Source organism: Notothenia rossii, assembly GCF_949606895.1.
Source record: "Notothenia rossii genome assembly, chromosome: 3".
NCBI classification, from domain to species: domain Eukaryota; kingdom Metazoa; phylum Chordata; class Actinopteri; order Perciformes; family Nototheniidae; genus Notothenia; species Notothenia rossii.
In genome coordinates, this window is record NC_136901.1 from 20024719 (window position 1) to 20039496 (window position 14778).

The 14778-nt window shown below is 40.9% G+C and overlaps 2 protein-coding genes across 4 annotated transcripts in view; one reads left to right on the forward strand and one right to left on the reverse strand.

Annotated features, from left to right (window-relative positions):
* mllt3 (MLLT3 super elongation complex subunit) overlaps positions 1–1827 on the reverse strand; it is an 85805-nt gene extending 83978 nt beyond the window's left edge. For both annotated transcript variants that reach the window (XM_079669136.1, XM_079669135.1), the window contains exons 1-2: positions 1672–1827; positions 129–309 (exon numbers count right to left, since the gene is read on the reverse strand). In XM_079669136.1, the coding sequence (XP_079525262.1) occupies positions 129–309; positions 1672–1683 (193 nt within the window). In that variant the 5' untranslated portion in view covers positions 1684–1827. The remainder of the gene's footprint in view (positions 1–128; positions 310–1671) is intronic.
* A 2890-nt stretch (positions 1828–4717) lies between these two features.
* focad (focadhesin) overlaps positions 4718–14778 on the forward strand; it is an 82019-nt gene continuing 71958 nt past the window's right edge. The window contains exons 1-4 of one of the 2 annotated variants that reach the window (XM_079668447.1): positions 4718–4813; positions 7357–7428; positions 9715–9789; positions 10557–10711. In XM_079668447.1, the coding sequence (XP_079524573.1) occupies positions 4805–4813; positions 7357–7428; positions 9715–9789; positions 10557–10711 (311 nt within the window). In that variant the 5' untranslated portion in view covers positions 4718–4804. The remainder of the gene's footprint in view (positions 4814–7356; positions 7429–9714; positions 9790–10556; positions 10712–14778) is intronic. The other variant, XM_079668448.1, reaches the window with a different exon arrangement.

The window sequence follows — 14778 nt, forward strand, 5'->3', positions numbered from 1 at the left end:
CTACATGAGCACTGTGGATGCCCAATACCTATTTCTGTCATAAAATCGGAAACCAAGCTGCCTGGTAGAAATAGTAGAAGGTGTAACATCCCAAGGGACCAATACAGCAGGAATAAAAGGCGTCTTACCTCTTTTTGGTTTGGAGAAGCTTTCGTGCAGGTGAAAAACCACTTTCTCCACAAAGTGCTGGATGTTGCTCTGCTCCGGGCCACGGACAAACACCATCCAGTCGTGGGTGAAGCCTTCCACGGTGGGTTTCTTCCTGACCTGGGCACGGTGACCGAGTTCTAGTTTCACCTGAACAGCACCCTGCAAATCAAAACCATGCTGGGCTATTACTCAAATCCAGAAAAGTACACACAAAAGATGCACACTATTACGCATGTTGGACAGTATGTAAGAATTTGTAGCCCAGAATATTTTCGATGAAAGATTTAAACCCTATCAGCGGGGTTCAAATCAACACTTCTATGAATTGATGCTGCTTTCACTTTTCCAGAATATCATACAGTCAGTGGCCTGCATGTGTTCCTCCTGCAGGGGAATGTCATTCTAACTCCATTTCATCTGATCATTCAATTACATTTTAAGACCCTACACAAAAAAACACACCTGCATGAGCATGCTCTATAATTATAGGCTTTGGCATACATTAACACAAAGGTGGGAATTCATTAAGTACATTTACTCAAGTACTGTTCTTAAGTAACATTTTGAGATACTACATTGCATGCTACTTTTTACTTTTTTGAGGTAAATGGTGTACTTTTACTCCACTACATGTATTAAAACCCTTTAGTTACTTTACAGATGTGGATGAATTATGTGAAATATAATCAAGTGTTTAATCAGACTGTAGTTCCACCTGGAGTAAAGTCACAAGCTACCCTGCAGTATACAAAGTCATTCAAACTAGCTGCACCTTTGAGCTTTGAGAACACTTTAATTATCAATCATTATAAAACATATCATATATATTATTCTGAAATGGACCAATCTGCACAATGACTGCTTTTACTTTTGGTACTTTAACTATATTTTGATGATTATACTATTCTACTTTTAGTTGAGTAACATTTAGAATGAAGGACTTGTACTTGTACAGAGTATTCATACTCTCTGGTACTTCTGATCTGAGTACTTTCCCTCTGTCTGCATGTCTTCCTCCTGCAGGAGAACCTCATGCAGACTCCATCCAACAATCTGATCAATTAATTACATTTGTTTTGCATGAGCATGCCGTTTTATTATAAGCTTAAGCATACATTTACATATGTAATATATAAACCACTCATTAAGTAGCCTAGTTACCATTTCGAAAATCTTCATATTTGTTAAAATTGCTCCCGAAGTTTTCTACAAAGTGGTAAAGTGACCGTTACATGTGTAACATTATGCCGAATTGTAGGACGGACTGTAACCCCAATTGGAAAATGCTTTTCGGAAATTATCAAACGCATTTCTGCAGGTAAGGAGCAGCACATTAAACTGGCAGGTTTCTGCATTACACTGGTCATTCAGCACGCAGTGGCTCTTGCTAGCTGCAGGGCTTAAATCCTCGTTCCGGAGTAAAACCACAGACTCCTCCGGGGAGACCAAACAGCAAAATGTCCAAAAAAGATGCTCCAATGGTACCGGGCTGAAAAGCTAATCTCCCGACTGGTTACTCACCGAGTTGGCCATCCTGGAGCCCCCGTGTTACTGTTATTTCATGGAGAATGAGTTCTAAATGAGAGCAGAGGTGAGTACAGTGTGACTGTGACGGCGGACATGGTATCTCCTGACTGAAGGCACACTGAAGACTTGCAAAGCATTGCCGGCTGTCAATTAACGAGAATAACCGGCAGCACTTCTGCTGTGGACTTTCAAAATAAAACCCCTGCAGTGCGGCCCTTCTCAGTGTGCCGCCCTAAATATCATAACAAGATCTTTGAAGCTGTTCTTCCATTTCTCCATGAAGGGACATGGTGTTTGTATTTTATTTACTTTAGTCTAGATATGGATCTTGTAGCTGCATGTGAAACGGCTGTAATATAAAATCTGCTCTTTGCCCATGTCTATCAGGGACTGCTCTCAAACACACTGGTAGACAAAGATATGAATCTGCTAACAGAACCAGTTGTGGTTAGGAGGATCATATACTTCACAAAACGGTTTATATTCTTTATTGCTATCCCCTCTGAATTTTGTTTAACGACACCAACAACAGAAATCAACATTAAGTACAACTTCATTACCTGACAATCTATCCAATAAATAATATTATTTTCTTCTGTCGATTATTTAGGTAGGCCTAGGTAGGTAGGTAGGTAGGTAGGTAGGTAGGTAGGTAGGTAGGTAGGTAGGTAGGTAGGTAGGTAGGTAGGTAGGTAGGTAGGTAGGTAGGTAGGTAGGTACTTTATTCGTCCCAAATTGGGATGAAATTGTAATCTTTATTGGTGGAAGCAAGTATAAACATAATGAAAACATATTTAAAATGTATTCAGTTTATTAAGTGTAATTGCAAAGGGATTGTAATTACAAACATGATGCTCTAAATGTTGGGAATGGGAAGGAGTTCCTTTTTTAATCTGGTGGGCAATGTATTTATCTATTATTGTAAGCCATATTTGGTTGAATTGATAAATGTTGCTTCTTAAAAAGTTCCCAATCAGCCTACAGAATACAGCAACTTCACATCACAGTTTGTTACAGTGTAGTGTGAGAACGTGGGAAGACTGGTTGTCTGCTATTCTCAATACTTAATCATCAGATTGAGTGAGTAAAGACATTCATCGGCCCCTAGGTGTTTCATGTTAAAGGGGCAAACCTGTAAAACAGAAAATAGGTTGTTTGGCCTTGTTTGCTGGTCTGCTGTGCTATAACGTTTATTTAAAATAAATGCTATTCATGTCATGTGACACAGATATGGATCTTGTAGCTGCATATGTGAAACGGCTGTAATATAAAATCTGCTCTTTGCCCACGTCTATCAAGGACTGCTCTGAAACACACTGGTAGATAAAGATATGAATCTGCTAACAGAACCAGTTGTGGTTAGGAGGATCACAAAACGGTTTATATTATTTATTGCTATCCCCTCTGAATTGTGTTTAACGACACCAACAACAGAAATCAACATTACGTACAACTTTATTACCTGACAATCTATTCAATAAATAATATTATTTTCTTCTGTGGATAATTTTTTCATTATTTTATATTGTATTTAAAATGTTGCTGTTTCCGGTATTTCCTTGCGTCAATTCGGCAAATTGAACGATGCTGAGTTGGAAAGCGCACGCGCAGTTTGGTGTACACGCTGGGGCTTCAGACAGAGCACGAGACGGGAAGAGCCAATAAGTGAAGAGCAGACACACAGTCCTCCAATGAGGTGGGAAGAACTATCCTGTAATTATGTTGCATTCATGTCCCAAGGGAAAACCGGCAAATAAAGCATGTTTAGTAGTGTTAACGAGATGTTTCCGTTTAAAGCAGTCAAACACCCACACCGTGCAAATTGTGTGATTTAAATTGTACATTTGGCAACACCTGACTTTCAACAAAGAAAGCTGAAACATAACTTTTACAAAATTCTTTTACACAAAGACTGTCATTTTTATAGGAAACATTTATCAGGGTGATTCTAGGGTTAACTTCACATTATTCTGACTTTCTTCATGTTTTGTAACGAGCCTCTTACTTTTAAACTTCACATCTTTAAGCTTTAGGGGCAGCAGCAACCAGAAACCCCCAAAATCTTTGTAATGGGAATTTAAAAATAACCATTGTATACTGTAGAACTAGCCTATATTGCTACCATCTGATCAGGTCACCCTTAATGTGACAGGAGTAACCTTAGAGATAAACTTCTCAATAGTGATAACACTTTTATTTTAATATGGGTAGCAATTAACCCCCTTGGGAACAGATGATGAGTACCATATAATGAATATGGACGACATTACAGCTCCTGAGAGGAGCAGCCACCAGAGCTGGGAGAAGTATACTCAGATCTTGTACTTGAGTACAAGTAGAAGTATCAGAGTGTAATACTCTGTTGTGAGTAAAAGTCCTGCATTCAAAATGTTACTCAAGTAAAAGTAGAAAAGTATTAGCACTAAATATACTGACCAAGTACCAAGAGTAAAAGTAGCCATTGTGCAGATTGGTCCATTTCAGAATAATATAATATGATATGTTTTATAATGATTGATCATGAAAGTGTTCTCAAAGCTGGTAAAGGTGCTAGCTGCACCTTTGAATGACTTTGTATACTGCAGGTTAGCTTGTGAATTTACTCCATATGGAACTAAAGTCGGATTCAACACTTCATTATATTTCACATCATTCATCCACATCTGTAAAGTAACTAAAGGTATTAAATACATGTAGTGGAGTAAAAGTACACCATTTACTTCTGAATTGTAATGGAATAGAAGTAGCAAAACATGGAAATACTCAATTAAAGTACAAGTACCTAAGGGGACAGTAGCCTACTTGAGTAAATGTAGCCTACTTAGTTATTTTACACCACTGCTCAGTCCTCATGTCTCACTCTTTTCAAATATAATTATAATTCACTTTAAGAGGGAATTATTAAACCAGTTGTCAGCACTGAATACAAGCTCTGGTTTACACATCTATCTGCAGACATGCTATTCAAAGATTCTTCTTTAACTTTTTATAACGATTGTTACACAGCGGCTGTTACACCGTGCTGTAGTTTTTATAGTTCGCGTTTTGTGTGACAGTCGCTCTCTGTCAGTTTTGGTCCTCCATCCTTGCCGTAGTTGCATGTCAGTTTGCGGGAGGCTGGATCTGCATGAATGGGGTAAAGTTCTGCAAGCAACATGAATAACTTTTATTTACTTAAACTCATCCTCTAATATGAAGTTACCCAGGAATCACAGTGGCTTTATTAACACGAAAGCATGGCTAGTTGGTTAGCTAAGTGTTTGTGTAGATAACTCCATGTAGCTGTTATTAGCCTGTTCAGCTAGCTATTACTTATGTTGCAAGCTTCTGGGTAGTATTTTAAGTTACATTAATTATAAAGTAGCCTGTTGTCTAACATTTGTTTGTGCTATAGTTTTCTTAAGTGACTTCTTATTTTGTATGTATGAATTGGATCAGCACCAGGATGACTAGCATAAGAAAGCGCGCTACATTGAGCCTCTTTGAAAAATCCCTCAATTTTATTTTCACTAGCCTTTTAGTAAAGACTGTTAATCTGAAACCCGCAACTAAGAGCACTGTCCTACAGAGCAGAGAGCACCCTTTAATTCGGTTTAACTATAATCTATCAAACATTACGGATTAAACAAAAACAATCACTATTTTGCTGCCAAAATACACCATGGGCTGCAGCAGTGCAGTCAAACACCGGCTGGGCTTTATGGGAAACAGAGGAGAAGTACTCAGATCTTGTACTTAAGTAAAAGTAGAAATACCAGAGTGTATGAATACTCTGTTAGTAAAAGTCCTGCAATCAAAATGTTACTCAATTAAAAGTATTAAAGTACTTTTGTACTTTTACTAAAGTAGAAACATATTAGTATCAACATATTGTCATTCTGCAGAGTGGTCAATTCAGAATAATATATATATGTTTTGATTATAAATATTGATGCATTAAAATGTTATCAAAGCCCGTAAAGGTGGAACACATTTTAATTATTTGTATTTACTTCTGGGTAGCATGTGAATTTGTGTTTGAAATTATATATCACATCATGTTAATGAAATTGAAAACGTATTTGTGTATGCGTCCCATGTGTTGGATACGCTTTAAATGTATTTGTTTTTTCCTTGGCCCATGCTTTACCCTTGCATAAAGTTGAATGTGTTGATTGATGGTATTTGGAGCATCTGTTCATAATTAAATCTCCACAGGGTGGCTTTGATTAATCAGGTTGGAAATATGTCATTTTGTTTGTGGTGCTTCCAGGGTTGAAGGCCACGTGTCTGTCTGGCATGTGCAGAGTGCAGCAGAGAGTCCCACAGTCAAGCCTGTGGGTGGTTTCTAAAGCTCTGTTGGCTCAATACGGTTCCTGCTTTGTCCTCTCTTCTATTGCTAATGCAGAGCTAGCAGTACAGGCCAGCCTATATTGTTTTGCTGTCCGGTACAAACTCTGTAGAAACAACTGGACCGCTTTGTGTACAAACATTGTTTTAGGTTTAGCTGACAATTGAGGCTCTTTTAGGGTTATGAATAGTTTTTAGTTAAATATTGACAGTCTTTAAATTACTGAAAAGGCCAGCTATTTCCAAACTATAGCGGTCCTCTAAACCATGAAGGGAGTTGTTTTATTGTTTCACCTAAAACACCTTCACACCTTGTCAAACGCTTAAAGACTCATTAAAGAATGTAAGAAATAAAAGCATTGACATTCAGATATTTCATGATCAGCAACCACGTAGTCTAAAAACATCGGTTAATAAGCACACAACAGAGATAGTGTCAGTTTTTTTTGCGTAGTAGCAGGTGCTGCTCACTTACCTGTCTGTGAAGCTGAGAGTGTGTGTGTGGAGCGTACAGCAGCAGCAGTGTGTGTGTGGAGCGTACAGCAGCAGCAGTGTGTGTGTGGAGCGTACAGCACGGTGGGGGACAGTTCAGCAGGGCAGGCTGACTTATCAGTTAGATAACAGCCAGGGGGGGGTTGGGTTTGGGGTCTGTTTTACATAAATTACATTTATTATACCAACACATTTCACAAAACTGTATTAAGTTAGTTGAAAGCAATAATGTTAAGTTGAACCCAATATTATTTCTTTCAACTAACCTAATGTAGTATATACTTAATTAAAGTCAACTTTTCAGTTTTTTAAGTGTGACTAAAATATTCCCAGTCAATTAAGTATTTCTGATTCTGATAATCTGACCATACAGATTTCTGATCAATAATCATCAGTTATGGAGATATAATGACCTAGTGGGTATAAAGAAATAATAAGAAATTGAAAATGACATCACTTACTGTAATGCAAACTTTAAATCCAGGAAAAGTCAACAATTATGCCATATAACAATATCCATAATCTGACCCCATGTCTGTCTCGTATCAGTCAGTCAGTGAGTGTTGGTCTGCTGACGACTTCTGAATAATTGAATGAAAATGATGTCAGGGCCACAAGCCAATAAATAGAAAACACATGGCAGGGTTCAGGTTTCAGAGGATGGGTGCTGCAGACCTCCATTGATGCTCCGCAGCAACAGGTGGCTGCACCACTCTGCTTCTGTTTCAAAGGCTGACTCCACGATATGTGATATTCTTGATTTAAGTAAAAAGGTAGCACGGAGCCCTCCTGGGATTCTAACACTGGTTACTGTCATTCAGCTGTGTTTATATATTCTGATGGAGTTTCTGCTCTCAGGCGCGACCCGCAGGTATGATGGAGGGTCTGAAGATACGCTTTGATTTCCCCAGCCCTGTCATACAAGCCCAGGTAAGTCACTGGCCGTTTCTCAATCGCGAGTACACCTGCTGCAGAGTAACTATTTCAAGTATACTACGTCATAGAGTGGCGCCGGAGGACTGTTTAAATGCATGTTAAAAGCCCAGCATTCTGTCCCACTCTATGACGTAGCATACTTGAAATAGTTGCTCTGCAGCAGGTGTACTCGCGATTGCGAAACGGCCACTGAGTACGTTATCTGTGAGTGTATACAGTGGGGCAAAAAAGTATTTAGTCAGCCACCAATTGTGCAAGTTCTCCCACTTAAAAAGATGAGAGAGGCCTGTAATTTTCATCCTAGGTACACTTCAACTATGAGACAAAATGAGAAAAAAAAATCCAGAAAATCACATTGTCTGATTTTTAAAGAATTTATTTGCAAATTATGGTGGAAAATAAGTATTTGGTCACCTACAAACAAACAAGATTTCTGGCTCTCACAGACCTGTAACTTCTTCTTTAAGAGCCTCCTCTGTCCTCCACTTGTTAACTGTATTAATGGCACCTGTTTGAACTCGTTCTCAGTATAAAAGACACCTGTCCACAACCTCAAACAGTCACACTCCAAACTCCACTATGGCCAAGACCAAAGAGCTGTCAAAGGACACCAGAAACACAATTGTAGACCTCCACCAGGCGGGGAAGACTGAATCTGCAATAGGTAAGCAGCTTGGTGCGAAGAAATCAACTGTGGGAGCAATTATTAGAAAATGGAAGACATACAAGACCACTGATAATCTCCCTCGATCTGGGGCTCCACGCAAGATCTCACCCTGTGGGGTCAAAATGATCACAAGAACGGTGAGCAAAAATCCCAGAACCACACGGGGGGACCTAGTCAATGACCTGCAGAGAGCTGGGACCAAAGTAACAAAGGCTACCATCAGTAACACACTACGCCGCCAGGGACTCAAATCCTGCAGTGCCAGACGTGTCCCCCTGCTTAAGCCTGGGCCCGTCTGAAGTTGGCTAGAGAGCATTTAGATGATCCAGAAGAGGATTGGGAGAATGTCATATGATCAGATGAACCCAAAATAGAACTTTTTGGTAAAAACTCAACTAGACGTGTTTGGAGGAGAAAGAATGCTGAGTTGCATCCAAAGAACACCATACCTACTGTGAAACATTGGGGGGGAAACGTCATGCTTTGGGGCTGTTTTTCTGCAAAGGGACCAGGACGACTGAATGGGGCCATGTATCGTGAGATTTTGAGTGACAACCTCCTTCCATCAGCAAGGGCATTGAAGATGAAACGTGGCTGGGTCTTTCAGCATGACAATGATCCCAAACACACCGCCCGGGCAACGAAGCAGTGGCTTCGTAAGAAGCATTTCAAGGTCCTGGAGTGGCCTAGCCAGTCTCCAGATCTCAACCCCATAGAAAATCTTTGGAGGGAGTTGAAAGTCCGTGTTGCCCAGCAACAGCCCCAAAACATCACTGCTCTAGAGGAGATCTGCATGGAGGAATGGGCCAAAATACCAGCAACAGTGTGAAAACCTTGTGAAGACTTACAGAAAACGTTTGACCTCTGTCTTTGCCAACAAAGGGTATATAACAAAGTATTGAGATTAACTTTTGTTATTGACCAAATACTTATTTTCCACCATAATTTGCAAATAAAGTCTTTAAAAATCAGACAATGTGATTTTCTGGATTTTTTTTCTTCTCATTTTGTCTCTCATAGTTGAGGTATACCTAGGATGAAAATTACAGGCCTCTCGTCTTTTTAAGTGGGAGAACTTCCACAATTGGTGGCTGACTAAATACTTTTTTGCCCCACTGTATATACAGTACCAGTCATGAGTTTGGACACACCTTCTCATTCAATGTTTTTTGTTTATTTTAACTTTTGTTCTACTTTGTAGATTAATACAGAAGACATCAAAACTGTGAAAGAACACATATGAAATTATCTAGTTAAAAAAATCCAGAATATGATTTATATTTGATATTCTTCAAAGTAGCCTTTTGCCTTGATGACAGCTATGCTCACTCAACATCATCTGGAATGGTTTTCAATTAACACGTCAGGAGTACATTTGTGGAATGACTTGCCTATTGAATGTGTTTGAGACCATCAGTTGGTAGGGATAGTGCACAGTGGAAAGCCCTATTTGACTACTGTTGTAATCCATATTATGGCAAGAACCACTCAACTCTCCCCCGGGAGAGGAAGGCCAAAAGACACCTCTGCTACAGAGGATAAATACATAAGAGTTACCAGACTCAGAAACCGCAAATGAAATTAAAATAGAAGATGACCTTTTTTCTCCCCAGACGGTGAGAACTCTTGTTGCTGCTGTGCTGAAGGAGAAAGGCTCCAATGGGCCGATCACACAGTCCTCTCCTCAGGTGAGCTCCAGAACCATTTCAGTCTGTGGCTTATGACCTTATGAAATATCTTCCCATCCCTTTTCTAAAAACTGTGATTGTTTCATTTGTTGGAGTTGCTGCCTAATTATGTAGCATTTCTATAAACAGCTTACATTAAAACAACAACTTTTCAGCTTTACTCCCCAAGCATGGTAATATTGTTGGTGCTGCTGGATGGATTTGTGTTTTCCTCAGAGCAAATCCCAACAACACAGAGCAAATCCCCCCACGCCCCCCTTATTTTGGTGATGGCAGTCAATTTTACTGGTCTTTTTTAACTGCTCTTGCATTAACACAAAAACTATTAAAAAATCACCAAATGTTATCAAACAACAAAGTCTTTGTGTACTGGTGGTATACATGAATAACTGCAGTGCAAATACAAAGAATAGACACTGAAAATGTATTCCAAAATGAACATGTTGTTGATTTGGTTGCGTTCTCTCTGATGGATGAACACAATCTAGGGTTACCCATTCATTTCCAATGGCGCTCATCTTTGACCAGGAACACCATAGGTATAGTTTACTAACCCACAACAAATTCAATGAAAGGTATGATAGGCAGTTTAATACGTTTTAATACTTTAATGCCTACTGTGAAGGATATCATAAGGGCTTGAAACAATCAAATGTAAAACAAAATATTTATGAAAGTAGTAACTCGGTCAGATTTGTCCCGAACACGACAGGAGGGTTATAGGCTAGATCTGGATCTATTTCTTAAGTTGTGTGTGTGTGTTTCAGGGTCCGGCTCTGGAGGCTCTGTGGCAGCAGTGCTGCAGTGACGACTCTCTGGTCCGCTCCTACTGCTGCGACGCCGTGGTCCTGCTGGTGGAGCAGCATTATGCAGAGCTGCAGCACGTCCTCCACAGCGTGCTCAACCTGCTTCCCTCCGCCAGGTACAGTCACACCTCTCACCTGGGCTCAGAGGCACCTTAAAGTAGACTGTACACAGGGTTAATGTCAATATGTTTCAGGACAAAGTTTCAGTAACCCTTTACTGAATCTAACTTTCCTTGTACATCTTAGCAAAAGCATTTATTTATTTGTGTAAGCGGGTGATACAAACCATGTACATCACATTCAAATTCACAAAGTTATGATGTATAAAGCAAATGCTGACTAAATCCCCATTTCCATCCCACCACTCACTAACCGGTTAACAAGTTACACTGTAAATAAGTCCTGGATTCATAATAATAAAATAGAAATGTAGTTCATCAGCAATGGAGAAGAACAAGTGTGTGCAGTAATGATTGTTTGTTTAAGTTTGAAATGAAAGAAAGTTCTACTTTTATGTGTGTCCATAAAATGTTACCAGGATTATCCTCATCATTCTCACTCTCAGCTAGTCAGCAGAATCTCGTAGGATGCAGCCGTGGTATTGACCCATTCCTTCAAAATCTGGAGACTTGTCTATTTTACAATGTCTTAGGATAATCCTGGACGCTGTTATCAAACCAACCATGATAACAGAAAATAACCTTTTTGTAATATGCACTGAAAAAACGAAACATTTAATTTTAAAATGGGACTACATCTACAGGAAGGGACTGAATAAACGCTGGCAGACAGAGTGTACTGGTTCTTTGATCAAGTACAGCATCTTTATACAGAAGCACAATTCAGCCCTCAGTAAATGGACACTCCCACAGTGTCCTTGCCCCCTCTGCTGACTGTGATCCATTAACCCCCCCCCCCCCCCCCCGCATCCCCATCAGAGAAGGAGGATAAAGTCTTACTGCAAAGTGACCTTTTCTGTTCTCCATAATCTGACTCGTCGTAAATGGGATTTGTTGGGTCGGCATTTTGAATGACCTTTTGCCAATGGTTGGTAGGACAATAAATAATTGGCCATAATCCTTTTTACACGCCAAAATACTAGACCGTATATCTGCACTGCACCATCAATATGTGGATATGAACAATACATATAGTGACTATGTGGAATGGGAAAGAGGTATTGAGGAATCCACAGAATACGATCTGTTTCCCTCACTGCTATGAATGTTTCAAGCATCTTTTCAGTTCATGTTTTGTTTCAGGCCCACAATAATACTCCTGAAGGTCTGTTGCCGTTCTCCTATTACCCCATTTGTTGTGAATAATCTAATTATAAAACCCTAATGGAAGTGTCAACTCTAGCATAACTCTAGGGAGACTTTTTACTATTAAATATACCCAGCACCTTTCTGTCATGATGCTTCCTAAGCTAGCAACACAGTCTCATGTGAGCTGAAACAGAACAGACTGCTCCACACCATAATGATGACAAACATTTTCCATGTTCTTTCCCTGACATTTGAAACACATACTCTTACTTACAGGGGAAGAATTGGGTGGTGCTGGGGGAAAAAGCAATGGAATTCTTCCATTGGATTTTGGAATAAAGCAGAAATGAAGTTCTGTGGCAAACACACATTCATGATTCTTACAGGACAGGACAGGTTCATCTCCCCATATCAACACTCCTTTCATGTTTTCTTTAGCGTACATGCAATAGGCAGATAAAAAAATATAACGTAATCTAACAAACATCGTCAAACTAAAGGCGGACTGTTTGGCGTGAGTTTTTTTTGTCTCTTTTAGAAACTTGTTAGCTACTGGACACAACACACAAACTATGGACATTCACAAGTGGGGTATTTACTGACATTGTGGAACGAAATGTGTTTCATCTTGTGTTAACCTCAGACTTGATTTTAGGCATCTAACCAAAATCTTCCAAAATGTGTTGACGATGACACAAGGTAACCAGACGTGCTAAAATGCCAACTCATTTCCAGAGTTGAGGACTCATTCCTGCACCACTCTATACTAGGGTTACAAAGGGGCGGAAACTTTCCGGTAAATTTCCGGAAAGTCCCCATGGAAAGTTAAGCTGGGGAATTTTGGAAATATTCAATGCAAAATTAAACAAAAAACAGGGCATTTCAACAAAACATTTTTTTTTTAAGTAGAACAGAACACGTTTTAATTATTTTATTGAACAATTATTTGTTTAATTGAAGAACGAAAACAGGAATGTTGAGTTAAATATTACTTATCCCCCCCAACCCCACTCATTAAAAAAATGAACAAAATATACCCCCCATCCAAAAATCCCCACAAAGTCCCATTCAAAATGTTAAATGAAAAGATGTGGCTTCATTTTTCTTGTGCTTTGGGCTCAAAAGTGTGATCCAGTCTGCTCGAAATCGTCTGTGCATGTGATGGAGGAATGCACAGTGCCTGTAGGGGGTGTGGTCTCAATAGCCATGCAGTAAGCAGTGTGCTATGGCATGGATATTCAAGTGTAGTTGAATGGCATCTGTTTGTTTTTAGTCAAGATTATAATAAAATATACTTTCGCCAACTATATTTAAGTTCCCTATGAAGAGCCAACCTTCAATTTAGAAAATTCCCAGTTAATTCCTGTGGAAAGTTTACATCTTTGAAAATTCCTGGAATTTTGCAACCCTAATCTATACCCACCTAACTTTTGCCCCGTTTGGAACCTTGGCTTTAAATTCCCTTGATCGTAGATAAACTGGAAAAACTGAAACGTTGACTTGAATTAAATATGTTATGTCAACACATTTCGCACTAGGTTAGTTGCAAGCAATAATCCATCCATCCATCCATCCATCTTCTCCCGCTTATCCGTGGTCGGGTCGTGGGGGTCGCAGTTCCAGCAGAGAGGCCCAAACTTTCTTTTCCATGGCCACATCGACCAACTTTGACTGGGGGATCCCAAGGCGCTCCCAGGCCAGCGAAGAGATATAATCCCTCCACCTGGTCCTAGGTCTACCCCTTGGTCTCTTCCCAGCTGGACGTGCCTGGAACACCTCCCTAGGGAGGCGCCCAGGTGGCATCCTAACTAGGTGCCCGAACCACCTCAAGTGGCTCCTTTCGATGCGAAGGAGGAGCGGTTCAACTCTGTGTCACTCCCGGATTACCGAACTTCTCACCTTATCCCTAAGGGAGACACCAGCCACCCTGCGGAGAAAACCCATCTCGGCCGCTTGTATCCGCGATCTCGTCCTTTCGGTCATGACCCATCCTTCATGACCATAGGTGAGGGTAGGAACGAAAATGGCCCGGTAGACAGAGAGCTTTGCCTTCTGGCTCAGCTCCCTTTTCGTCACAACGGTGCAGTAAAGCGACTGCAGTACCGCTCCCGCTGCTCCAATTCTCCGGCCCATCTCACGCTCCATTGTTCCTTCACTCGAGAACAAGACCCCGAGATACTTGAACTCCTTCACTTGGGGTAAGGACTCACTCCCTACTTGGAGTGGACAGTCCATCGGTTTCCTGCTGAGACCATGGCCTCAGATTTGGAGGTGCTGATCCTCATCCCAGCCGCTTCACACTCGGTTGCGAACCGGTCCAGTGAGTGCTGAAGGTCGCAGACCGATGAAGCCATTAGAACCACATAGTCTGCAAAAAGCAGTGGTGCAATCCTTAGTCCACCGAACTGCAGACCCCCTCCCCCACGACTACGCCTCGAAATCCGATCCATGTATATTACAAACAAGATTGGTGACAAAGCGCAGCCCTGGCGGAGGCCAACCCTCACCGGAAATGGGTCCGACTTACTGCAGAGGACCTGGACACAGCTCTCGCTTTGGGAGTACAGAGATTGGATGGCCCTGAGTAGAGACCCCCTCACCCCGTACTCCCGCAGCACCTCCTACAGTAACTCGGTCATACGCCCTCTCCAAGTCTACAAAACACATGTAGATAAGCGTACTCCCAGGCCCCCTCCAGGATCCTTGCGAGAGTAAAAAGCTGATCCGTAGTTCCACGACCAGGACGGAATCCGCATTGTTCCTCCTCAATCGGAGGTTCGACAATCGGCCTGACCCTCCTTTCGAGTACCTTAGAGTAAACTTTCCCGGGGAGGCTGAGTAGTGTGATCCCTCTGTAATTGGCACACACCCTCTGATCCCCCTTTTTGAAAAGGGGAACCACCACCCCGGTCTGC